Source organism: Mustela putorius, unplaced genomic scaffold (assembly GCF_011764305.1).
Source record: "Mustela putorius furo isolate JIRA1106 unplaced genomic scaffold, ASM1176430v1.1 tig00003834_pilon_pilon_pilon, whole genome shotgun sequence".
Taxonomy (NCBI): domain Eukaryota; kingdom Metazoa; phylum Chordata; class Mammalia; order Carnivora; family Mustelidae; genus Mustela; species Mustela putorius.
The window spans coordinates 45,325,826-45,352,868 of NW_025421987.1; the positions used below are offsets into that span (position 1 = coordinate 45,325,826).

The 27,043-nt window shown below is 37.9% G+C and overlaps 1 protein-coding gene across 8 annotated transcripts in view; it reads left to right on the forward strand.

Moving 5' to 3' along the window:
- GTF2E1 (general transcription factor IIE subunit 1) overlaps positions 1-26,522 on the forward strand; it is a 45,116-nt gene extending 18,594 nt beyond the window's left edge. For 5 of the 8 annotated variants that reach the window (XM_004772784.3, XM_004772782.3, XM_004772783.3 and 2 more), the window contains exons 3-6: positions 4,583-4,784; positions 12,092-12,330; positions 16,823-17,246; positions 26,294-26,522. In XM_004772784.3, coding sequence (XP_004772841.1) covers positions 4,583-4,784; positions 12,092-12,330; positions 16,823-17,246; positions 26,294-26,300 — 872 coding nt within the window. In that variant the 3' untranslated portion in view covers positions 26,301-26,522. Of the gene's footprint in view, positions 1-4,582; positions 4,785-12,091; positions 12,331-16,822; positions 18,610-25,763 lie in introns of those variants that run through there. The other 3 variants (XR_200840.3, XM_004772786.3, XM_004772785.3) reach the window with 3 other exon arrangements.
- Positions 26,523-27,043: the final 521 nt, after the last annotated feature.

Genomic DNA, 27,043 nt, shown 5'->3' on the forward strand with positions numbered 1-27,043 from the left:
TTTCTCTCTCTTTTTCCAAAATAAAAGCATTGCTATTTTATATGGAGGAACTACACTGACAAGCATGTTGATTTGTTTACTTAGCTGAAGTTTGGAATGTATGCTGTCTTCAAAAGAGAAATGGGATATTTGAGAAGATTTTTTTTTAATTTGGTTGTAACATGACAATTTTAATGATAGATAACCTGAAAAATTGATAAATGAAATAATATGTTGGATGGTGACAAATGTTAAGGGGGATAAAGGGAAGACAACAATGCTAAAATTTTAGATATTGTTGGCTAAGGAAGCCTAACTGAGGACGTTTGAGTGAGGAACTGAAGTAAGGAAACAAGCCATTTGACTGTCTGAAGGGAAAACATTCTGAGCAGAGTGAATAGTCAGTACAAAGGCTCTACAGCAAAGTCTCTGTGTGGTGCAAGACATTGAGGAGGCTGGGCTGTAATGCTTTGAACACGTTATGTTCAGAGGATTATAGTGTTACCGTTTGTCTTAGCTGTCTTTCTGTGTGCCTCAAGAGAACATTTACTTTTTGCTTTTTATGTTTATCTGTTAGGTATTTCATTTGAGGAAGGGGATTTTTTTCCTTTAAAAATAATTTTGAAAACTACGAATTAGATAACTTTTCTGCATTATTCTTTAGTTTTCATTCATGGTCTCTGAAAGTGCCCATCCATCTTTCAATAGTGAACCTAATCCCACATCAGTGTGGGCTTTTTTTTTTTTTTTTTAATTCAGCAGGTATTTGGACTCTGATTTAGACTTCATATGATTTATTTTTTTCACTTTTGTGTGGATTATATTCTTTATGTTTTTGTTGAAGAGAAGAGGCTGAGGCAGCCTGGAATAGTTAGAGAATAAGAGAGCATACCAACTAAAACCTCTCCAGCCAAGTTTTCTAATTATCCTTTGTTACTAAATGTAAAAGCTGGTTTTCAGTTCTTGTTGGCCTTGGAAATTAACACCATCCCATTTCCTCCTTGAGACATCCTATTTTTCTGGTTGTACCTTTTATCTCAAGGCTTCCTCTTATTTGGGTTTATATCTTGATTGCCTGTGCTATTCACTCTTCTTACCTTTTTAGATACTCTGACTTACTTTTTAGCTTTGGTTACCTCTATATTGTTGATTCGCCATCAGAATTTCTGTAAATCCCATTCTTGAACTCTAAGTGGTTATAAGAATTAGCTTCTAAATTAAAAATAGAACGTCCCTATGACGTTCCGTATGTACTCCTGGGTATTTACCCCAAAGATACAGATGTAGTGAAAAGAAGGGCCATCTGTACCCCAGTGTTTATAGCAGCAATGACCACGGTCGCCAAACTGTGGAAAGAACCAAGATGCCCTTCAACGGACGCATGGATAAGGAAGAAGTGGTCCATATACACTATGGAGTATTATGCCTCCATCAGAAAGGATGAATACCCAACTTTTGTAGCAACATGGATGGGACTGGAAGAGATTATGCTGAGTGAAATAAGTCAAGCAGAGAGAGCCAATTATCATATGGTTTCACTTATTCGTGGAGCATAACAAATAGCATGGAGGACATGGGGAGTTAGGAGAAGGGAGTTGAGGGAAATTGGAAGGGGAGGTGAATCATGAGAGACTATGGACTCTGAAAAACAATCTGAGGGATTTGAAGTGGTGGGGGGGTGGGAGGTTGAGGGAACCAGGTGGTGGGAATTAGGGCACGGATTGCAAGGAACACTGGGTGTGGTGCAAAAAATTATGAATACTGTTATGCTGAAAATAAATTGAAAAAAAAAAAAAGAATTGGCTTCTAACATATCCATTTTGATGGCCAGTGGGCAATATGGATTCAGATATCTAAAGCAACTTTTCATCTTTTCTCTGCAAAGCAAAAAGAACTTGTTCTTTCTCTATTTTGGTAAATAATATCCTTATCTAGTTGTTTAAGCTAGAGTTTTTATGTTGATGTCCAGTAGTTAAAGACCATAGGGTACTTTGTACCCATAGGTAAACAAAGTTGGGTTTATTGATGCTTTCTGCAGCAAAGGAAGCCACATGGAGTACCATGGAGTTTCTTGGGAAGACCATGCTTTACAGACTTAGAGAATTTGGGTTTTGATAGGTAATTTGGAGAGAATTCAGGGAAATGGTGGTGGTTTGTTTTGTATTGGGTACTGTCAGGAATGGGGATAATTCTAGGATTTGGGTGTCTTAATAAATCTTATCTAGGGGATGAGGACAGGGTGAGACTAGGACTGTAATTGGTAAAGAAGTGACAATCACTCATGGCAGGTGGGATTTTTTTATGTGATTACACAGAGACCTTGCTTTTGCTTGTACTCTGTCAGACTCAGACTCAGACAGGCTTGGTTTTGCCTCACTTCCATCATGTACACAGAAGACTTCAGCTGATGTTGGTAACCTGTGAGATTCTGTCTGACAGGAAAACACTGCAGCCTAGCTAGGAGTGCTGGGCCACCTCCTTGCTGTAAGGGGCTGCTTTTCTCTCTTTCTTACTTATTTGGAATAGATATAAAATGTCAGGTACCATTTTGGCAGCAAGAAGATGAATGAAGAGTATTTTAGACAGGGTATATGGGCAAAGAATTTGCATGATATTGGCTATTTATGTGAGAAGTGGCAGTGAAACTTACTCTACTTGAAATGTATCAATAGGATCTAGTGTTACTTTGAGTTAGAGATGCCTACTCTGTTTACTCCTTACCAGGAAAAGAGGGGTTTAGAGCATGTCTCATCCATATGTATCAATTACATATAGAGCTTTTTAAAGCTAAATGTTTGCATGCTTAATGTGGGCCAGGCACTAAGTACGTAGATTATCTTTTTTAATCCCTCAGGTAGATTGGGTTAGAAATGAAATGTGCATATCTCTGGCATTAGGAACCAAACTGGAAATCCAAGTGAGGCTACTGGTATGGACTATTAAGTAATGTTTAAGAGTGTGAGTTTGGGTTTGATTCCTCCCTACCGACAGTTATTAGTTATATGATCTTAAGCAATTTACTTATCCCCTTAGGACCTCTGTATTTATACCAACCTCTGAGGGTTAGTGATAACTTAGTAAGTACAAGATATACAATAGCTGCTATAACTGCTTTTATTGGCTCTGTGACTTTGAACCAGTCACAAAACTCCTTGGAGGGGTGCCTGGGTGGCTCAGTGTGTTAAAGCCTCTGCCTTCGGCTCAGGTCATGATCCCAGGGTCCTGGGATAGAGCCCCGCATCCGGCTCTCTGCTCCGCAGGGAGCCTGCTTCCTCCTCTCTCTCTCTGCCTGCCTCTCTGCCTACTTGTGATCTCTGTCTGTCAAATAAATAAATAAAATCTTTAAAAAAAAAAAACCCCTCCTTAGAGCCTCAGTTGTGATGTCACTTTATAGGTTTGGTATAAGGATCAAAAAGTATACATGGAAGTATTTTATAAACAGAAAGCACTATACAAATAAATATAATATCTAGGATATTATCTTTCAAGTATTTGAATTTACTTGACAGGTAAAGGACTGTGATTGGGTTATGATGTTTTTGGGCCAAATTATAGAGTATTAGGCTGAGAAGTTTAGATTTAATGTTGTTGACTTAAGAAATTCAGCCACCGGAGGTGCCTGGGTGGCTCAGTTGGTTAAGCATCTGCCTTTGGCTCAGATCGTGATTCCAGGGTCCTGATATCAAGCCCCATGTTGAGCTCCCTGCTCAGCAGGAAGCTTACTTCTCCCTCTCCCTCTGTCTGCTACTCACCCTGCTGTGTGCGCTCTCTTGCTCTCTCTCTCTTTCTCTCTCTCTGTCAAATGAATAAATAAAGTCTTAAAGAAAAAAATAAATTCAGCTAGACAGACTTAAGAGCAGGGGGATGAGAGGACAAAAGTGGTGGCATAGGAAACTGGAATTGGAGAGGGAGAACCTAGGGGTTCAAAGATCAGATTGAGGCAGCTGTTTCAGGCTAAGTAATGGTGGCCTGGATTAGTGAAAGAACAGTAGATGTGAAAAATCTGAGATATTTCTAAGGAATTACTACAATATAGTTATGAGTTAAGTGTGAGGGATATAGAAGTAAGAACAATAAAGACTTCTTGAACTTTAACTTTAGAAATGGATTGGTTAAGTATGTTTAGGTATAAATGGTTAAGTTTGAAAAAACAGCCTTGTGACAATGTACAGGATGCCTAGGGACTTGGCTTTAGGTATTGTTTGGCTTTCCTTATAATGCAGGTCCCAATTTGTAATGTACAAAAAGCAAAGCAGTTGGAGAAGGGTACAGGTTTCAGTGGTAAGTTGTAAAAAATTTGGTTTTAAGTATATTTAAATATAAGTATGTTAGAAATATGATGAAAAACTTTGCTGTGCTGCAGGTAGAAGTGAAATTACCTTGAAATGCATTAAAAATGATAGATGGACAGGTATGTGATACGTATTGATTGTAGAATCTCATTGGCAGGCACATTGATGTTCACTGTAAAATTCTTTGAACTTTTCTGCGTTTGAAGTTTCAATAATAACATGTTAGAGGAGGATAAAGATACAACTCTTTGGTAAAAAAGTAGTCTTGAGAATTTCTCTTGCCTGACCTGAGACTTTTGTTTCCTCTGTAGGAACTTTCCGCTGTACTTTTTGCCATACAGAGGTAGAAGAAGATGAATCAGCAATGCCCAAAAAAGATGCACGCACACTTTTGGCAAGATTTAATGAACAAATTGAACCCATTTATGCTTTGCTTCGGGAAACAGAAGATGTGAACTTGGCCTATGAGATACTTGAGCCAGAACCCACAGAAATACCAGCTTTGAAACAAAGGTTAGTGTTGACCTGTGCTCTCACCAAGAACACTTTTAAACTGACCCTTGTTTTAACTCCCAGTACTTTTGAGAGTAGTAGTGAGTTAAATAATATACCCCCGACACTAAAAGCGGGTGTTACAGAGTTTCTCAGTTTTACCACATTTGTCTTATTAACTTGTGCCTGTGATGAAATTTGTTTGTACTGAAAGCAGAATGGTGTGGGCCTTGGGCAAAAATCTTCAAATAGTCAAGTTTGACTTTAGACCCACTGCAAATCAGCCAATTGTTAGCTAATCCTAAACTGGAAATGCCTCTTGGGGATATTTGAATTTTCTTAGCCAAGTCCTGAAGGACGAAGTTCTTTGAGGAATAAAGCATTTGTGTGCTCTCTCTCTCTCTTTTTTGTCTTTACTTTGAAGCTTTAACTGTACATTTCTTGTCTTAGTTTTCAGTGCAACTTCTTTGAAAGTAAAGTATAGTAGTTATTACATATGAGTTAATACTTTTTACTGTGGTTCCCTGTTTTTATTAGTGTGCCTTAAAGTTTAAATTACAAAAGTAACCTTGCTTTTGGTGTGCCATAGAAAGTTGTTTATATTCCTTTTTGGAAAACATAAATGTGAATTGGGTTAGGGAATGTTCTACTCTGCCCATTTTCTGGGCAGAGGCTTAGAGTTGCCACATTGAGGCTTACAGTTTATACCTTTCCATAGAACCTAGTGTTGTAACTGTATGGTTTTCAGGAGCACTCTCAGTATTGTATATGCTGTGGTACTGATGTTATAGAAAAGCCAATTCTGGGCAGTCCTGAGCAACTTGAGTTTCTTTTGGATGGTTAAAAACCATCCAATTGTATGGAAAGTTTTATGTCTATATAAGTTGTTATGAATTTTCTAGCCTAATGTCATGGATTAGTTAGATGCCTTTATCTGTGATAACAGAAAACCAAACTAGAGGTGGCTTAAACAGTAAGAAAAACCTGCCTGCTATCACCAGAAATGCTGAGTTAGTATAGTTCAGAAGTAATTTCACAGCTCAGTTACATACTCAAGGATCTAGATTTGTTCCATGTTTATGCTCTGATGAACTCAGCCTATTGGTTTTCCTCTTGGGACCACAAGAGGGGCTAGCCTATGATGGCTGTGTCTTTCTTTCTGCAAGTCCAAATGTAGAAAAGGGAACTGCTTCTTCCTGTTGTCCTCTTTGAAGTTTGAAGAAGGCTTTCCCAGAGGACAACCTTCATCCTATTCTATCCCCCATTGTCTATCAGAATTGCTGCATATGTTTATTTCTAAACCAGCATCTGGCAAAGGAAGTGAGATCACATGATTGCTGCTTAGACTAGTGAGGGTTTACCTCCAGTAAACCCTCTAGTGAGGGTTTACCTCTTAGGGCTGGAGAAGACCCCTGAGTCTTTTGGAGCAAATAGCCATTGGTATTTGAATAAGATCAATAAGCAAAGAAAGAAAGAAACCACAATTGGTAGGCAACTAATATCATCCACATCACAGATACCTTCTAATTTTTGTACTGGTCATTTGGTTTCTTATCAAGAAGTATTTTTTAGATCTCTGTTGGCTTAAGTAATACCATAACCCTGACATAGAAGCCTATGAGGAAATTGATTTTACAAAAACATAATTTTCCAAGCCTCTGGGTTATTTCATGTTGAAATATGCTTCAACATTCTCTGATTGTTTTCTACACAATGTAATAGTATCTGTGAATTATTCTTGTGTTTCCTTCTCTAAATATAGTTATTTTTCTGTTTATAAAGATGCTTTCCCATTACAATAGCATTCATTCAGCATACCACCAACATCCCATCTCTAATATTCTCCTCCTTACACAGTTCATCTCCCATTCAAGGATTTGTATTTATAAAAATATCCCTCACTCCATGCCAGAGACAAGTCTTGGTGGTATAGCAATGCTAGAGGCATGACAGTAGCTCTGTATCTAGTCACCTGGATTCTCATTAGGAATGATGGTTACTCCAGGGATGAAGAAGAATCAGGAAACAGAGGAAACAGACTGATCAGGAAAGGGTGACAGGTTGGTCACTAGGGAAGAAAGGCAGAAATGGAGGCAGGCAAGAGAGCTAGAATGGAGTAGCTGGAGCTGCCAGCCAGAAGTAAGTCCAGTTGCTTTCACGTGGTCAGGAGAAGGACTATTGGAACTGGGTTAGAAGGTGTTACCTTGGCTGAGATGGTCTCACCAAGCATTTGACAAGCTCCACTGCTTGGATATGACATCCTGGAAATGGTATTGATTTAGCCTTTCTGCACTGTAGGATCTGCTTCAGAGCATAACAGTTGTATAATAGCTGTCTTGCTCCTGGTATAAGAAGAAAAACATCAAATAGGATAGCATGAGAGTTCAGAGATGATAGTAATTAATTGATTAAAAAAGAAACAAGTGGCTTCATTGTTACTTGGGTTACTGATCTGTAACCAATTAAATTCTAGCTAATCCCTAGATTAGAAACCAGAGGCTGCCTCTGCAGAACTCTTTGTAGTCTTAACTCAAGAGCTGATGGACAGTTCCAGCCTTTCAGCAAGTCAACCCATTGGTGATATTTAAAAAGTCTCTCTCTTAAATGGAATTTTTTTTTTTTTGTCAGCAATCTCTTCCTTTTTTGTCATCTCTTACCTAAAACTCACCTTAAAGATCTTTAAAATTTTAATTTTGAAATATTCCTCCCTCACCCCTGAGTGAGTTATAGGTCTTAAAAGTTCTAAAATTTCTTAAATGATGTAAAAAAATTCAAAACTGAATTGTCACTTTTGTCATCTTTAAGTAGAATGTGTACATTCTTTCCATAGAAGAAATTTAAATATGCAGAAGGAGTGAACCTACCTGTCTCTCATCTTGATTATCTTTAGTGTCACATTTGCTATTAGATTTGTCTGTAACTGTTGTAAAGGTAGAAATGAAATCTGTACACTCAACTGTCCATAGTTAAAAGTACCTTTTATTTATTTTTAATTTTATTTTTTTATTTTTTCAGTTCCAAGATTCATTGTTTATGCACCACACTCAGTGCTCCATGCAAAACATGTCCTCCTTCATAGTCACCACCAGGCTCACCCATCTCCCACCCCACTTCCCTCCCAATCCCTCAGTTTATTTCTGAGAGTCCACAGTCTCTCATGCTTTGTCTCTCCCTCTAATATTCCCTGGTTTACTTTTCCTTTCCTTTTCCTAATGTCCTCCATGTTATTCCTTATGCTCCACAAGTAAGTGAAACCATATGATAATTGACTTTCTCTGCTTGACTTATTTCACTCAGCGTAATCTCCTCCAGTCCTGTCCATGTTAATACAAACTTGGGTATTCATCCTTTCTGATGGCTGTGTAATAGTCCATTGTATATGTGGACCATATCTTCTTTATCTATTTGTCTGTTGAAGAGCACCTTGGCGCTTTCCACAGTTCGGCGATTGTGGCCATTGCTGCTATGAACATTGGGGTACAGATGGCCCTTCTTTTCACTACATCTGTATTGTTGGGGTAAATACCCAGTAGTGCAATTGCAGGGACATAGGGTAGCTCTATTTTTATTTTTTTGAAGAATCTCCACAGTGTTTTCCAAAGGGGCTACACCAACTTGTATTCCCACCAACAGTGTAAGAAGGTTCCCCTTTCTCCACAACCTCTCCAACACTTTGTTTCCTTTCCTGTTAATTTTTGCCATTTGTGTAAGGTGGTATCTCAGTGTGGTTTTGATTTGACTTTCCTTGGTGGCTAATGATGATGAACATTTTTTCATGTGTTGTTAGCCATTTGTATATCTTCTTTGGTGAAGATATACACTTTGGTGAAGTGTCTGTGTCTTCTGCTCATTTTTTGACATGATTATATGTTTTTTGGGTGTTGAGTTTGAGGAGTTCTTTATGGATCTTGGATATTAGCCGTTTGTCTGTAGTGTCATTTGTGAGTATCTACTCCCTTCCTGTGGGTTGCCTCTTTGTTTTGTTGACTCCTTTGCTGTGCAGAAGCTTTTGATCTTGATGAAGTCCCACAAGTTCATTTTTGCTTTTGTTTCCTTTTCCTTTGGAGACATGTCTTGAAAGAAGTTGCTGGGGCCGATATCGAAGAAGTTACTGCCTATGTTCTCTTCTAGGGTTTTGATAGATTCCTGACTCACGTTGAGGTTTTTCATCCATTTCGAGTTTATCTTTGTGTATGGTATAAGGGAATGGTTGAATTTCATTCTTCTATACATAGTTGTCCAATTTTCCCAATACCATTTATTGAAGAGACTTTTTTTTCCCCCACCGGATATTTTTTCCTGCTTTGTCAAAGATTATTTGACCGTAGAGTTGAGGGTTGATATCTGGATTATCTTTTTAAAAAGTTCTTCCACATTTAAAGATTTTTAGGGGGGCACTTGGGTGGGTCAGTCAGTTGAGCATCTAACTCTTGATTTCAGCTCAGGTGGTGATCTTGGGGTAATGGGATCGAGCCCTGTGTCCGCCTCTCTGCTCAGCGGGGAGTCTGCTTGGGATTCTCTGTTTCCTTCTCCTTCTGCCCTCCCCCATCTAAAATAAGTAAACAAATCTTAAAAAAAACTTTTTTTTTTTTGTTTGACTTGGGGTGAAATCCCTCCTGCTTCAAACTGGAGTAAAACTGATCTTGAGTTTCCATAATGGAGTACTGAAAACTAAAACTTTTAAAAGTAATCCCATGTTAACATTTATTTTAAATGTCCTGTTCTTTTTCTTTACTCTTCTTGTTCTCTACTCAAGTACTGAATACTTGTTGACCTTCAGAATATAGTTTTCAGATTTAATGCTAAAGATGGAGCATAGGTGAAAACAGTGTGTTCTAGGTTATATAGAGAGAAAAACTAGCATCAGAAAGAGTGAGGAAATCATTTAAGAGTCTGGATGAAGGAGAGAAAGATAAGGACAGATGTAGTTGGCCAGGTCAGAGCTACAGAAACAGTGAGTGGGTGTAGAGAGACAGAAAAGGCATAAGGCTAGCTCAGGGAGACATATTTGGGGCAGACAGGCTCAATGCAGCAAGATAAGGATGCTGACTGAGGATGGAAGAGACATGAAAAGGAGTCAGAGAAACTGGGTAAGATAGGAGAGGGTCAGAATGTTGAGTGAGCACAGAAACAAACACAGATCAGATTGAAAGAGAAAGGAAGAGAAAGAAAAGTGAATGCTCAGGGGAGATCTGAATTCAAAAAGCTAATTTATACCAAAGTGCAAACAGCAAGACTCTAGTGAAGGCAGTGACACAGCCTTTTAGAAGACAACATGGAACAGGATAGAGATAGAAAGTGACTAGGAACAGATAGGGATTAAATTGAGACAGACACAGTAATAGGGCAAAAAGTAACATTAGATAATTGTAGAAAGAAAGAACAGGTAGAGAGAAACCAGTTATTTGCATCTGTAACATAAGACTTTTAAAATATGATGTGCAAATAGCTAGATGGGATATGGAGAGATGCCTAGTAGGCCTAGACTCAGAATGGGAGAATAAACTGGTACAAAAGCTATGTGACAGAATGGTTTACAAATCAGCCCTGGGTACCGCTAGAGGCAGGAGTTGACATGATACAAAGGCTATGGGAAAGAATGGTTTATAGAGCAGCTCTAGGTACCACTAGAGGCATAAATCATTGTGGTTTGGATGACTGGAAAGAGCACTTTTTTTTTTTTTTTTTTTAAATAGCAGAAGTGGGAGGGGGCTTGTAAATATCCAGAGGAAGAACAGGAGAGATAGGATAAGCCATGATTACCGCCAGAGGATGACCAGACATAGTATTCTCAGGGAGAGATGTAATTGGCCCGTCAGATACATGGACAGAGATGTACCTCAGAGAAACCTCAACCAAGCATGAGACCAAAAACTCAAGTAGATACAGTGGTCCCAGGAAGAAGTGAAGAGCAATGGAGTAAGCAGAGATGAAGTAGGACCAAAGAAAAGGGAAAATAGTGAATGGTTTCTGAGAGAGTGGAGTTGGACAGGGCATAAAGCCAAATGAGTGTTTATTCATTAGGCACAATGAGACAGGTCTCCATGCAGAAGGTAGTGTAGGATCCATGGAAGAGATTCAGAGAAAAATGGAAGGAAGTAAAGGAGAAGTGGGCCAAGAGAGTTAGTAGACACTTAAAGGAATATAACAAAAGGTATCAAGAAAGACACAGAGCGGGCACTAAGTAAGCAGATAGTTCATGAAACATGGAGATAGTTTATGGGATAAAACATAGAGATTAAGGAAGAGCTATGCATAGAAGTTCATGTAGAGAACACATCAGTAGCAGGCAGAGAAAGACAAGGCCTTCAGCTCAGGTCATGATTCCAGGGTCCTGGGATGGAGCTGTATGGTGGGATTCCTGCTCAGTCAAGAGACTGCTTCCCGCCTGCCCCTTCCCCCCACTTGTGCTTGCTCTCTCTCTTTCTAGTGCACTGTCTTCTCTCTTAAATAAATAATAAAATCTTAAAAAAAAAAAAAAAGAATGAAGAACAGATTGAAAGTGAAACAAGTAGATAAGACACAGAACTGCCAAAGACTGAAAACCTGACTTAACTAACAGAGATGAGGAAACATAAGTAACTAGGGAAAGATAAGGAATGATCAGGCCTAGAACAGGCAAGTAGATCATGGGTGGTAGAGATAAAAAGCAAAGCAAAATAGACTGAAAAATAGATCATGGTTACTGCAGGGTGGAAATAATGGTTGGGGATAGATACCAGGGTCAGTGTAAGTACAGAAATGGGACAATACAACTCAGTAAAAAGGAGATTAATTGTGCATAACAATATACCTTGTATGGTGAATAGCAGGAGAGAAACATTAATTCTAAGTTGAGGCCTGGTTTTATAGAATACTTTTTTAGCTTCTCAGCACACAAAGAGAAAAAAGCTCACAGAACCACTCTGAATCCTTGGTTGAGATGAGAGAGGTTTTTAAAAAGGTAACATGTTTTGTTTGTTTGGGGTTTTTTTGTTTTTAAACGGAATACTCATGAAAGGTGTGACTGAGAGATTTTTGTAAGCTAGTGTCTTTAAGTGGATTATGTCACCTTTATTATTCTCCCCTCTTAAGTAGATTTATTGAGACATCTTAAATTATGAAACCTCATTCATTTATATACGTGCCAGTGGACCCAGTGTTTGAGAAACTTAAATACAAATATGATACCCTGTGTTATAAGCGATTTCTCAGAATTGCTAAAGCGTGTGTATATGATTGCTAGATAGCATTTATTTCTTCAGTAACCACCTCCCCAGTTGTGCTTCTTTTCCAACACCAAGACTTTACTTTTTCTTCTTCTTGCCCTCTTCTCATCTTTTTTATAGCAAGGACCGGGCAGCAACTACTGCAGGAGCTGCTGGCCTGCCAGGTGGGCACCACCGGGAAGCATGGGCCACCAAAGGTCCCTCCTATGAGGACCTATACACTCAGAATGTTGTCATTAACATGGATGACCAAGAAGATCATCGAGCCTCACTGGAGGGGAAATCTGCCAAAGAGAGACCCATTTGGTTGAGAGAGAGCACTGTCCAAGGAGCATATAGTTCTGAAGAGATGAAGGAAGGTAAGAGTAGAAGTCATTAAAATGAATTTATTTTGGGTTCAGTGGAAAATGGACTTAGTGGGCAATTCTTAGTTTTATTGGTAATTCATTATATCTGTTTTACAAAACAGTTGTGTTATGCCAGGTAGTAAGAAATTAATAAGCATTAAAACTAACCAATATAGGAGCGCCTGGGTGGCTCAGTGGGTTAAAGCCTCTGCCTTCAGCTCGGGTCATGGTCTCAGGGTCCTGGGATTGAGCCCCGCATCAGGCTCTCTGCTCACTGGGAAGCCTGCTTCCTCCTCTCTCTCTCTCTCTCTCTCTCTGCCTGCCTCTCTGCCTACTTGTGATCTCTGTCTGTCAAATAAATAAATAAAATCTTTAAAAAACAACAAAAACTAACCAATATATACTTATATTAGCCTTCAACTTCATTGAAATAATAAGTAAATTTTAAATCTCCATTTTTAGAATTAACAAATTACCATTTCTTTGTCTTAATTTCATGGAAAAGTCCTATTATGTTCAAAGTGGCCAAATTCACCTCTTCTTTATTCTTCTGTTACCCTAACTTATATTCCTTTTTATTTCTCTGAATTGGGAACCAAAACTATATACAGTCCAAACTTGTTTATATTGTCTCCTCATAAATACCAGTGTGTTTGTGCTACCTGAAATATATAAAAAGGAGCCACCTGGTTAAAGGATTAAGGATTCTTTTTTTTTTTTTTAATTTATTTTTATTTGACAGATAGAGATCACAAGTAGGCAGAGAGGCAGGCAGAGAGAGAGGGAGGAGGAAGCAGGCTCCCCGCTGAGCAGAGAGCCCGATGCAGGGCTCGATCCCAGGACCCTAGGATCATGACCTGAGCCGAAAGCAGAGGCTTTAACCCACTGAGCCACCGAGGCGCCCTAGGATTAAGGATTCTTATCATCCAAGAAGATTGACAGAACTCCATATTAGAAGATTTTAGAACTCTCAGTGATCCCCAAAGACTTAAGAATTACATAGTAACCAGCAGTTTGAGCACTGCAGCAATTTACTTTTTAAACCTGTAAAGTTACTGGATTCAAAGACTTTTGGGTGGTGATGTATGGGAGTAAAAAAGTAGAAAATGTGAGGCTCAGACTGGACAGAGATTGCTCGGAAACTGGGAAGCAGAGATGAAAGGGAGTTAGTACTTCTGGTTAGGTTTTGTTGGCAGTAGAGTCTGCATGGCCCTACACCCAGTTAGGTAGGTATCATTTCTAAGACATCACCTGAGTATGGTTCTTTAATCCCTGAAACTGAAAGCTACCTGTTTTTTGGTATTTCTCCTAACCTCTTCCCCCTTTATATTAGCATTTCTTTAACTATGTATCCTAAGAATTAAGTAGTAGTATGGAGTTGGGTAGTGATGATAAAATCAGGTAATACTTCTAGTAGGATTCTTCTTGGTGTTTTGATTTCAATCAGAAAAAAAATTTTCTTTGGCAATCTTACTTTACCCACCCTCCTTAGCACTGAAAAGCTTGGCTATGATGTTTAGTTATATTTGATTCAAATTGTTTCACTTTATATAGGAGTGATAGTGTTAACTATTTAGTAGGCTTGTTTTCCCCAACTTGGCTTCTTGCCTTTTCTTAAAGCTACCAAACCTTTTCTTTGAACTTAGAAACAAAATTGAATTAAATGAAACCATTGTTAGCCCATGTTATATGCAGTTAGGTTTATAAGCTTAACATTCAATGTTTACAATTCCTAGAATGATAGAATTTGAATCATAAGGGCCCTTAAAAAGTTATCAAGTCTACCTAATTCTGATTTGTGAATATTTTCTTTCTGTATAAAATAGGATAGTATACTCTCATGTCTAAATTTGTATTAAGTTTTATGATAGGATAGGCTCTAGTGAATGTGTGAAGAGAGTCTTGTTTGTCCTACACTTAATTTTCCTCAGACTTCAAGTTATTTTAATATTTTTAGAATTTTACAGATCTTAATCATGTGTTCATTACTATACTGAAAGCATAGTGATCTATTCTAATTCTCTTTCATTCTACTTTCCTTACAAATAGTCCTCTTTCTTGAAGTCACCTACATCTACATTTTTTGGTTTTATTTAAATTGTCTTTTTCTGGACCTTCTCCAAGCATAATATACTTTACTTTATTTAGATCTAGTAACCAGAACAATATATGTTTATGCATGGATCCATCATAAATGATTTGAGTTTTACTTAAAATATCCTTCTGGTTTTTATCTAATACTTTGTTACTTTGGGTCAAGAAGCAATATTTTAAGACCAACAACTTTGGAACCATGTACAGGGATTTTTAAAGATCCTCCCTTGCTCTGTATCAGATAACTTGGACCAGGTCTTTCAATATGTTTTAGATTGTTTTTCTATAGGCAGATTTTCTTACCCTTGCCAGTATAGAAATAAATCCGCCAGTTTTCTGCCCACTCTCAGCTCTTCCTGTGGTTTTTTTTTTTTTTTCCCCCATCAGCTTGGCCTTATTTAAGCATCCAGAATTGCTTAGCATCATCAGTGAACTTGACAGTTTCCCATTATGTATGTCTTTTTTGTAACTTATAACTTAAATAAGACTGTTCCTAGAACTAGTGTTTCTACTTTACTTTATTTGCTCATTTATCCTCATTTTTTGTTGTGTGTTTTCATCTGTAGCAGAGCAGCTCCTTTTTTCCCCAAACCTCTCAAGACCTTTGTCATAAATCTTTGAGATATGATTTAGTTTACAAAACTAAATTGCTTTTCCCCTTATTTTATGTTTACTTTAAACATTAATCAAAGTGCTATGTTGATAATATTAAGCTTATTGGAAAATTCTTAGAGGAGTGATGATTGCCTTAGAGACAATTCCTTTTTTTTTACCCCCTGTTGCAATACTGCATTGGCAGTAAGGACTCTTGGAAGGAGCCTCAGCCTTTAGCAATGTTTTAAAGTAGTAAACTTTGATTTTACATCCATGTTATCAAAAGCCTATATTCTCTGACTTGAACATTTAACTTCTTAATTCCTGTTTCCTTTCTGTCTCTTAAGCTGCCCAATCTCATATCTCAGGAGTTCTGCACTTTCTAAATTGTGCAGTGTTACACTAATCCATTCTAATATGTGAATGAGAAGATGCTCTCACTTCATTCATGGCTGGAATTGGTCATTTCTGAGCCTTTTCTTGGTGACGATGTTGATGATAGATAACACTAAGCTAAGTGCCAGACTCATTCTAAACACTTCACAGATATTCACTTAATCCCCACAATTATCCAGTGACATATGTACTCATTTTCCCACCTTTTTGTACTTGAGAAAATTGAAGCAGAAAAATGAAGTAACGTAGCCAAAACCATAGTTAATAGGTGTTAGAATCAGGATTTGAATCAAAGAGTTAGGTTCCAAACAACATTTTTAATCCTTTTATATGTTTTAAATAGCAGTATACTTGGTACTCAGAATACAGAATATAAGTGTTTTTCTTAAAATTTCATCTGTAATTTTTCAGGCGTGATATATACGCAAAATGATAGGAGGTGTGCGGTGAGAGAACCTTCATTCCTGATACTAGATTCCTTTTTATAAAGAGTTCAAAGTATGTGTAATTTGTTTCAGGAAAATAAAATTGCATTTGTTTACTCATGTATTCATTTGGTGCCTAATAAGTGGGAGGCACTATTTTGGTACATGGGATATATCATTGAATAAAAAAAAGAGAAATATCTGCTTGTGGAGAATGTACCTCTTGGGAAAGGAGGTAACAGAGACTGTAGACAAGAATTATTATGTTAGAAAGTAAGTGCTATGGGGGAAAAAAATAGAGCATTGGGAATATAGGGTGGGGTGAATTATAAGAAGGTGACATTTGAATAAAAACATAAAGGATGTGAGGGAGTTAGCTATGTAACATAGAGAAAAAATATCCCAGGTGAGGAAACAGGGAGTACAAAGGCCTTAAGGTTGGAGTAAATGTTATATACATAGGGAATACCATGGGGCTACTGTCACTAGAGAAGAATAAGCAAAGGGAAAGAGCAGAGGTAAGTAAGGTGAGCATGTGAGCAAGAGGGGTCCCAAATATTATAGGACTCTCTAAGCCATTGTAAAGCTTTTGGCTTTTACTTGAAGCAAGATGAGGAGCCATTTTTTGAGTTCATGTTTTACCAGCTACAGTACTTGGTCCTTCTTAGACATAATTACATATGTTCTTATCCAGAGCTCTGTAAGGTAGATGTTCTTACCACTCCTTTTTATAGGAAAAGGTACTGAAATTCACAGACTAAAAACTTGCCCAAAGTAGTACAGCTTATATCTGAAAGGACCCAGATTCAAATTCAGGCTTTTTTATTCTTAAAACACATGTGTTTAAACCATGCTACTTAAGTTCCGGTTTGTGAGAAGTATTTTTAATATCTTATGGACAGTTCCTCAAAAACTGGAACTAGTGAAGTCTTATAAGTTATAAAGAAATGCCTTTTCTACTTAAGGAAATTGACATTCTGTTTTTTTCTTTCCAGGTGGTATAGATATAGACGCATTTCAAGAGCGTGAGGAGGGCCGTGCAGGGCCAGATGATAATGAAGAGGTCATGCGAGCACTACTCATTCATGAGAAGAAGACCCCCTCAGCCACAGCAGGCTCAGTGGGGGCAGCTGCTCCCGTGACCACTGCCAATGGCAGTGACTCAGAAAGTGAGACCAGTGAGTCAGACGATGACTCCCCACCTCGACCAGCAGCTGTGGCAGCGCATCATCGGGACGAGGATGAGGAGGAGGACGATGAGTTTGAGGAAGTAGCAGATGATCCCATTGTTATGGTGGCTGGCCGTCCGTTCTCCTACAGTGAAGTGAGCCAGCGGCCAGAGCTGGTGGCCCAGATGACACCAGAGGAGAAGGAAGCATACATAGCAATGGGACAACGCATGTTTGAGGACCTTTTTGAGTGAGCTTTCCCTACCTTTTCTTCCTTTCTCTAATGTTCATTTCAAAAAGAAATTCCTTACTGTTGAAGGAAAGTGTTTAAGTGGCATTCTGCCCTTCTCAAAGTAAAGCAGCTAAACAGTAATGGGAGAGAAGGTTTGATTTTTATGCCAGAAGCTTCCCCACAGGTAGGTTGGCTATATAAGCATTTCCTTCCCTGCTGTTACTACAGTATTAATATCTTACTGTATTTCAAATTTACCCTAATCTTTTTCCTTTTTGAGACCCATTTTTCTCCCTTCTAAAATGAGTGAGATCTGTGCAGTAAATTCTTCCCGTCTCCCTGTAGAAGCCCACTATGATCACTAATTCACTGATCACATCCTTTTAAAAATCTGTTCTGACCAAGCATTCTAAACAAGTCCCAGTATTGCTGCCAAGCAGCTTGGCAACAGACAAATTATTGATGAGAGACAAAAAAAATCTTAAAATTGCATATTGTCACATGGTTGAGGATCAGAGTCAATATGTGAGGGAGGAAGAGGGATAGGTATGCCTAAATCTCTTGATTAATATCTAAACCAAAATTTATGTCTTTCGAACTGACTTGACAGAGTCTGTTGTTTTGCTTAATGCCTTTTGGTTTGGATGTTGGATGGTAGAAAACAGAAAGTATACTTGGTAAATGCTTATGAAGAAATTAGGAAAAAAACATGGATATAGGAACAAGGAGTTCCTACAGGGTTGAAGAGTGGAGAGCATTGGGAACAGTGTCTTTTAGAATCGTCTGAGTTTGTGCTGATTTGTAAATCCTTTATTGAAAGCTAAGACTGGTCCCTTTCCTTCTCCTGTCTTCTACAGTGCTATAAATTGTCTAATGAGGCCATTCCAGCAGAAATCAGCATATAACAATTGATAACTTCTCTCTTTTCTCTCAACATCATTGAAGTCCTTCTTTGTCTCTCTTTTTGATTCTTGACAGACATGATGTTTTAGAGTGCATCCAGTACATTGTTGAACATTGTAACCTCAAGGAACAGTTTATTTTTGGTTCTGATCTGTAGCATGGTATTATCCCCTAAAGCAGAACTTTAAAAATAAAGAACTTTCATGCAAGGGGCTATAGCAATTGTATTTTTTATAATATTTTTTCCTTGCATTGTCATTTTTAAGTATTTATCATTTTATAGTACATGTGTGAAGATAGATTTTAGAGTATCTGATCCTTGTATGAAGTGATTGTTTCATTTACCTAGGCTGTATTCATGACTGAATATTGACAATAAATCTATTTTATACTGACTGAAATTTGTTAATTTCTAGGTCTGTAACATCTTGGAGCATAATTAAAATGAATACTCTTCCCATTAAAGCAATGTTTCAGACTTCTTTCTCCTAATAGTCATGTTTCAAATAACAGATGCAGTTGTTACATGGTGTAATTTTTTTCTGGCAATAAGCTGCCTTAAGACTTTATGTATGTGTCTTGTTTGGATGGACCTATTCAACTTTTAAACATTGTTTTTAAACTTTCATAGTTCTAGAAAGAACTTCATTTAAATAACATGAATCAGGTGTTTAAAAACATAGTTTCAGGGGCACCTGGATGGCTAGTTCAGTTAAGCTTCTGACTCTTGATTTCACCTTGGGTCATGATCTCAGGGTTGGGCTCTACGTTGGGCTCTGCACTCAGTGGGGAGTCTGCTCAGGATTCCCTCTCTCCCTCTGCCCTTCCCCCTACTTGCTTGCTCACTCTCTCAAATAAGTAATCCTAAAAAAGAAAAAAAAAGTAGTTGTAAGAACTCTAAGCTCTTTATTTTAGTCAATAAATGTTTCTGGATATTTTTTCTGGAGTCTGACAACTTGCATCTTCTACTTCCTAGAGCTACTGTTCTAGTTTTTCTTTTTCTGTTATCTACCAGCTTCTCAGAGAATCATATAAACTAGTTGCATATTTCTTTCCTCTCTGTTTGCAGTTTGTGTCTTTCCTGATTACTACACTGAAATAGCTTTCTCCAGTCATAAGTGTCCTATGTAACAAACCTTTACTCCTCAGTCTTTTTGGCTGTTTTTCAGTTTTTGATGCTATCAATCCATGCTTTCTCTTTGAAACGTTTTCATTTGGTATCCTAGCCATTATGCTGTCTTGGTTCTCCTTACTTCATTGGCTATTCCTTCTCAGTCTTCAGGCTTTATTTCTTCCTCTGCTGTACATATGAGCATACCTCAAGGCATGGTTTGTTCTCTTTTTGTGTGTGTGTGTATGTGTATGGAATTTGTGCTACAGAAGAATGTCGTGAGTGAAGATACAAGTATGAATAAGTATTTATTGCAACAGTGTTTGAAATGGTATATAGATACATGGATGTATTAAATATGTATTGATCGGAAATTAAACTATGTTTCCATGTAGTCCTGTAGCTATTAAAAAGAATATATTGATGGGAAAAGATATCCATTATGTGTTAAGTATAGAAGGATTGTTTTTCCACATGTGTGTGTGTAAAGAAGAAAGTTTCTGATAGTACTTACTATGTGTCTTTACATATATTGACTCATTTACTCCTGTATAAGCAAAACTGTGAGGTAGATATTTGTATTTAAAGATATATATAATTAGAGATGACAATTACAGTCTTAATGTGTTATAATGGAAAAGATACTCCTGTTTTAGAAAAAGGATCCAATAGATATTTGAAGAAGTGCATGTAGAAAATGTGCAGTAGCATTAAAGAAATAGGGTAACAAAAGCAAACTTTTTATATTAATACTAGGGCTTGTAGGTGTGACTTAGGTACTTTTTAAAAACCCTGGGTTCATCATTTCCTTAAAGAAAGGTCTCTGATTTTCAAAATTAATAGGAAAATATAATTCAGTATGTAAAATTTTGGACTTCAACAACATACCTGAGAACTCAATAGAGTTTGAAATTACTTCATCAGACAGATTTATGTCTACTGAATGGCACTATAATCTGTTGAGAAAAGCCAGTCAGTGACAAAAATGATTAAAAATGGGAACCCTGCCAATTGTCTGCTTCTGAAGCTCTAGTAAGGGCAAGCTCACACAGGAGGTTGGTCAGTAGATGTAATCACAGTGTCTGTGGATCTCAGGGTGGCTGGAATTGTTACTACTTTCAGCCTGTAATAAGGGATGGCCAGGAACTCATCTCCGAAGTTGGCTATGTTATTATTATTCAAGTATCAGCCGCCCAGGTGTCTCAATCTTTCACTCCCCTGTAAGATTTAAATAGAACACTTTTCACATCATGGGATACTTCTTCCAGTTTCATTTCTCTTTTCTTTAGTGGGGAGAGTTGTGGAAAGGGCTCCTCCTACTCTGCCTACTTGCTTCCCTGGCTTCTCTACCTCTTCCACACCACCTATTCCAACTCCCATGACCCATGTAGCAGATATTCACTGAAGTGTTTATAGTAGTGGGGAGGAGGTGGGCAGCGATGGGCCATCTTGTCTAGGCATTGCAGAGTCAAGAAATACAAAAGTAGATCATATAGATCCTTGTTCTTAAAGAGTTTCTATTCTATCATCCTCACGTTTCATCCCAAGTAGAGTCCTGCTTTCAAATCTTGCTAAAACTTCAGCCTCAGCTTCCTTTTTCCTTCTCTTCATCACCCTTTTTCCCCAAAGACCTTGGAAAGTTATAAATGTACTAGAGGAAAGAACATTTCTTTATTTTATTTCTATTTCAAGTAGTACCTTGAAAGCTCTTATGTCCAAAGTGACCTATCCAAGATGTTTCCCTAACCAAAGAGCCATTTTCCCACTCTACAGGATCAGCATGAGAGGTTAACGGATTTTAAAAGGAATTTTTTTCTCTTCCCATGCCACTAAATAATATTATTCATTATCCTTTGCCAAAAGTAAGGTGATGAATAAACAGTCTAGGCCTTTAGGTGATCCACATAACCTTATATTTGGTGGAAAACTGCTTTCATTCTATCTGCCCTTGAAGTGGAAGACTTTTTCTCATTTAGTTGCCCCCTTTCTCCAAAATAATACTTAGAGAGTATTTCCACTACTTAAGGAGTGTTAAGTTTAGATGATTAAAAAAATAAATTATCCAGTTTGGCGTGCCTCCAGCTCAGAAGACTAGGTTCTGGTCCCAGTTCCAAGTTAAGTAGACACTTGCAGGATGACACCTGATGCAGTCTTTCTGGGCCAGTTTCTCAGCTGTCAATAAGGAGAGGATTATGCTAGAATCACACTGATTCCTTTCTGCTCTGATGTCTTATGGAGGTAAATGCGGCCTAATAATAACAACACAGCTGACAAGTTTTCTGATGTGCAATAGCAATTTAAACCAGGTGAAGGATATTTCATTCGAGGACTGCTGTAGGTGGTTTAGGTTTATAGGTTTAGGTTTAGGATTATTTATAGGTTTAGGTTTAGGATTGTAAGGCAGCAAACTTCACCTAAACAATTGCTAATTAGGTTTCTCTTTTCCTATCTTGCCAAGGTGCTTCATTTCTATCTGAATGACTGAGGAAGAAATAATTGAACATTTCATAACTCTTTTTGGTACTGTTTTGAGAGAATTGGATACTGAATGGTAACAAGATTGGGAAGAGCAGTTCCTTTTCTTTCTACCAGTTGGTTCTATGGCTAGATTCCCAGCCAGGACAACAATAGAAAGACTTAAATATATATTTTCTTGTTCTCTTTATTCCTAAGTCTAAAAAAGTAAGAAGTGGAAATCAAAAATAAATATGAAACTCTTTAGAATTTAGAAATAGGTCTAATTCCACCTTCTATTTGTTTAGCATTTTTTTGTTTCCACCAAAGCTATTTCACATGTGTTATCTCTAGCGGATCACTAGCTGGAATGCTATCAGTTTTTCTTTAATTACCTAAAACTCTCTTGGGGAAATGAATATTTTTAGAAAGGAACTGGTGTTACGGTCAATTTACTGTCTATTCTGTTGGCCTTTTATATTATGAAAGAAGCAAACTGAACAAGATAAGTACAGGTACTCTTAAACCACGTAAAGGCAAATGGGTTGAGAAAAGAGTCATGAAGTTTTATTTCTTCCTTTGAAGAACTAAAGGAATAAACTGATTCTGCTGTGCCCTCAAGGAGAGATATGAGTACCTTAACTTCTCTTTATTTTATTTTTTTAAAAGATTTTATTCATTTGTTTGACAGAGATCACAAGTATGCAGAGAGGCAGGCGGGGGGTGGTGGTGGTGGAGGGGGAGAGTAGGCTCCCTGCTGAGCAGAGAGCCCGATGTGGGGCTTCCTCCCAAGACCTCTGGGATCATGACCTGAGCTGAAGGCAGAGGCTTTAACCACTGAGCCACCCAGGCACCCCTTAACTTCTCTTTAGAAAGAGCTTTTCATACTGAGTGCTAGAGGATGCCTTTCTTCTTCCAGTGCAAAGCAGATAGACTTAGTACACGACCAGTTTCAACAATCAACCCACATTTCCCATCACACAAAAACATACTCTCACCTACCTAATGTACATAAGTTTGAGAAACTAGTCTGAAGAGAAGGCTAGTGCAAGGTCCTAAAGTACCTTGAATCACGTTAGGGCATACAGGATGGTTGTATAGTTTTGTTGCTGTTATATAAATATTTAAAAATCCATCCAATGATAAATATATATAGTTTTAAAAAAAGAACCCCCACCTCAACCCATCCCCATCTCACTACCCCGAGGTAAACCATTATTGATAATTTGATGTGTGTCATCCTAGACCTTCTCTAGGCCTTTAGAAACAACATACACACCGAACTTTTAGATACACTGTGGTGCTTTTCCAATAAATGCAACCATGTATACATTGCCATTTGCTTTTCAAGTATCTTGGATATCTTATCATATCAATATATTTAGATCTGCTTCAATTAAAAGAATAAGGACTAGGGGGCATCTGGATGGTGCAGTCAGTTGGGCTTGAGACTCTTGATCTCAGCTCAGGTCTTGATCTCAGGGTTGGTGGTGAGTTCAAGCTCCACCCAGTGTGGAGTCTACTTAAATAAATACATAAATAAAGGACTAAATAGAATTTTATAATATAGTTGTGTGATGTTTATGTAACAGTTTCCTTATTGAATGGCATTAAGGTAGTATCTAGTTTTCCACTATTAAAGTGCCCTCATATTTTTGTTCTTTGAGTATTTCTATAAGATGGAATCATAAAGGAGAGCCAATCAGAGGGCTTGTCCATTTTAGACTTTGATAGGTAATGCCAAATTACTCTTCATAAAGATTGTTGGAGAATTGTTAGCAGGGGAATAATTTGTAGCCCTGAAATTAAGTTGGGAATTTAAAACTGTGGCAGTTAAGTTAAGGCAGTTTCAGAGTGTTGGTAGGTAATTTGGTCTAATGAACCAAGTCAGGGATGGGAAGGAGGGGACAGATTTGAGAAACTGGGAAGACAGAATTAGTGGATAATGGTGACTGGATAGGGCAGTACCTTGGATGAAGCTCAGATGTCTGGATGGTGGTTCCATTTACTGAGATTGGAAATTCAGAAGGAGGGGCATGTTTTGCTCCTGTTTCAGCTCCCCATCTCCGTAAGTGACATCATCATTCCAACTATATACTCCAGGCAAAATTCTAATAGTTAGCCAGCCTTTCCTTTTTTCATCTCACCATGTAATTTATCAGCATGTTCTGTAGATTCAAAATACAATCTATATAATCTAATTTTGAAGGTAGAGCTGACAGGAACTGCTGGTAAATTGAAAGGATATTCTAAATCTGACTTCTCACAACTTCTACCACCACTACCAGCCTACTCCATGCCACGTCACCGCTCCTTGGCTCCTGCAGCAGCCTGCCAACTGGTCTCCCCACTTTCACTCTTAAACCATCCCCCAAACATGCAAGGATTTGGTTATTCCCCCCACACAGTCTTGTTTTAAATGTAAGTCAGATGATTCTCCCCCCACTCAGAACCCCTCATTGATTTTTTCTTAGAATAATGTCTAAAGCCCATACCCTTTTCTTTAGGCCTTAAGTGATCTGGCTTTTGGCTACTTTTATGACATCCTGCTATTTCTTCTTGTTAACTACTCTATAACCACATTGACGTTCTCTCTGTTTTGCAAATATACCAAGCTTCTTTCTGCCTTAGGTCTTTGCCTGATTTTCTTTGTGTAAAACACTCTTCTCCCCTCATGTCCCTGTTAATTTATTTTCTGGTTAAATGCTACCTTCTCAGAGAAGCCTCTGCCCTATTAGTTAAAGTAATCTCCTCTTCCATTCATGATGGTATTTTCCAGTTTTATTTTCCAGTTTTATTTTCTTCCTAGAAAAATTACTATTTGAAATGAACTTGTTTATTATTTAATTATTTATGTCTCTCAACTTTTCCTCTAAAAGGCTAAACTCCCTGCAGGCAGGATACTAGCATATAGAATTAATTCTGGCATATTGTAGGCCCAATAAATGTTGAATGGATGGATAGACAGATGAATGGGCAAGGTGAACACATCCTTTTTCCCCCGCCAAGGCTGATCATTTTGTTCCTCACTTGAATTGCAAATATATGTATAGTCTCTTAATCAGTTAATTATGTTAACTTGTGATTCATAGTACCAAAACTATGTCCCCAGGACTAAGAATGGAGGGTGCCAGTATGTAGCTTCTTAGGAACAGCCAAAAAGACAGCTAAAAGCTTCAATTCTGGGGAACCATTAGCTTTAATGTTCATGAAAAGGTAATTTTTTTTTCTAGGGCTACACTGTTCAGTAAGGTGGCCCCTAGCCACATGTGGCTACTGAGTACTTGAAATGTATCTAGTCCAGATTGAGATGTACTATATATAAATTTTATATAAATTTAAAATACTTACCAAATTTTGAAGGCTCAGTATGGGAATGAATACAGAATGTAAAATACCGTATTAATAATGTTTATATTGATTATATGTTGAAAATATAATACTGTAGATATTTGGGTTAGAGGAAATATACTATTGAAATTAATTTACCTCTCTTTACTTTTAGAAGATTTAAAATTGCAAAAATGACTCTCATTTGTACCTTGCATTATATTTCTATTGGACAGCACTGGTCAAGGGCATTTTCTTCAGGTGCTAGAGTTACATCTTTCGTACTTAGTTATTAGTTGCATTTTTCCTCATATACAAGTTTTTTTTTTTTTAAGATTTTATTTTATTTATTTGACAGACAGAGATCACAAGTAGGCAGAGAGGCAGGCAGAGAGAGAGAGAGGAGGAAACAGGCTCTCCGCCAAGCAGAGAGTCCAATGCGGGGCTTGATCCCAGGACCCTGGGATCATGACCTGAGCCGAAGGCAGAGGCTTTAACCCACTGAGCCACCCAGGCACCCCCATCTACAAGTCTTTTACCTGAATGCTATGTCCACCCTCCTTTCCTCCCTGGCTCTCTACCAGAAAGATAAGCTTTGTTTTGTTTGTAGGATCTTTGTCCTTGGGAACAAGAATGGATTTTGCTTTGGGTTTAATTTTTCACCTTTTAGGTTTGGGATTGGTTGGGGTGAGGCATGGTTTTTTATTTGTTTTTTGTTTTGTTTTGTTTTCTTGAAGTTAGATAAAATGTGGGGATAATGTCAGCAATGGGGAACTGAGATGTTTTTGACTACTTGAGACGAAAGCTGCGGTGTTGAAAGTGCTGCTGACTCCTAGGGGACTGAGGGAACTGAGGACCCTGCAGAGCTGTGCCAGAGATGGAGGAGCTAAGAGCTGGTCCTAAGTCAGGTTTGGAAGCCCACTATGCTTCTTCCTATGCATTGTATTAATATATAGTGTATGCGAAATTGCTTATGTGTTTATCGTTTGCATCACCTTCTTGCTAGAATGTAAGCTCCGTGAGGGCAGAGAATTTATCTTTCTTGCTCATGGTAGTGTTCTGGCTCCCATCTCTGACTCGGTGCCTGGCACATAGTAAGTAGTCATCAATACATATTGAAGGACTACACAATTATGTTTGTTCAGGCCAGGGGTAAACTGTGGCCTTTATATAAAAGATAGTTATTTTCAGTTTCTGTTGTTACTTGTATACCTAATGTTTGTGATGCTGTTTTGTATTTATTGTCTCCCTTTTGCAATGCTTACAGGTGGTGAGTGCTGATCTGCATAGCAAAGGGAATTTTCCCGGCAACTGGTGAAACCATCCAACCAAAAATACATATGACAATTAAATCTAACCTAAGGCTTACGTGTGAATTTGTTCACTTAGTCTGTGTTAAGGTCATTTTTTGAAGAGGAAGTTTGTAAGAACAAAGAACGTGCTATTTCTTCAATTGGGGGTATTATTTGTCTCATAATAAAATTGATGTTACTGTGGTTTTCTTCGTGATATCGAAGACCCATTCTTGGCAAATGTTTGTTGCTTCATGGGCACCTAATGGCTGATCCACCTACACCTTCAGGTAGAAAGACGGAAGGAGTAAGGGGATAAAGGTATATACCAACTGATCAGTATCCCTCACTCCTTATTATGGGATGTCTTTATTGTGGTAAAATGCACATGACATAAAATTAACCATTTTAAAGTGTACAATTCATTGGCATTTAGTTCCTTCTCAGTATATCAGCCTAGTTTCCAAACATTCTCATCATCCCAGAAGAAAACTCAATACCCATCAAGCAGTTGGTCAACATTCTCCCCTCCTCGCAGTCCTTGGCAACTGCCAATCTTCTGTCTGTGGATTTACCTATTCTGGATACTTTGTATAAATGGAATTGTATAGTTTGTGATCTTTATGTCTGGCAAAAGTCTTTCCCTTCTCCAGCATTGTGTTTTCAGGGTTTATCCATGTGGCATACATGTTTTCAGTACTTCACTCTTCTATGGCTGAATATAT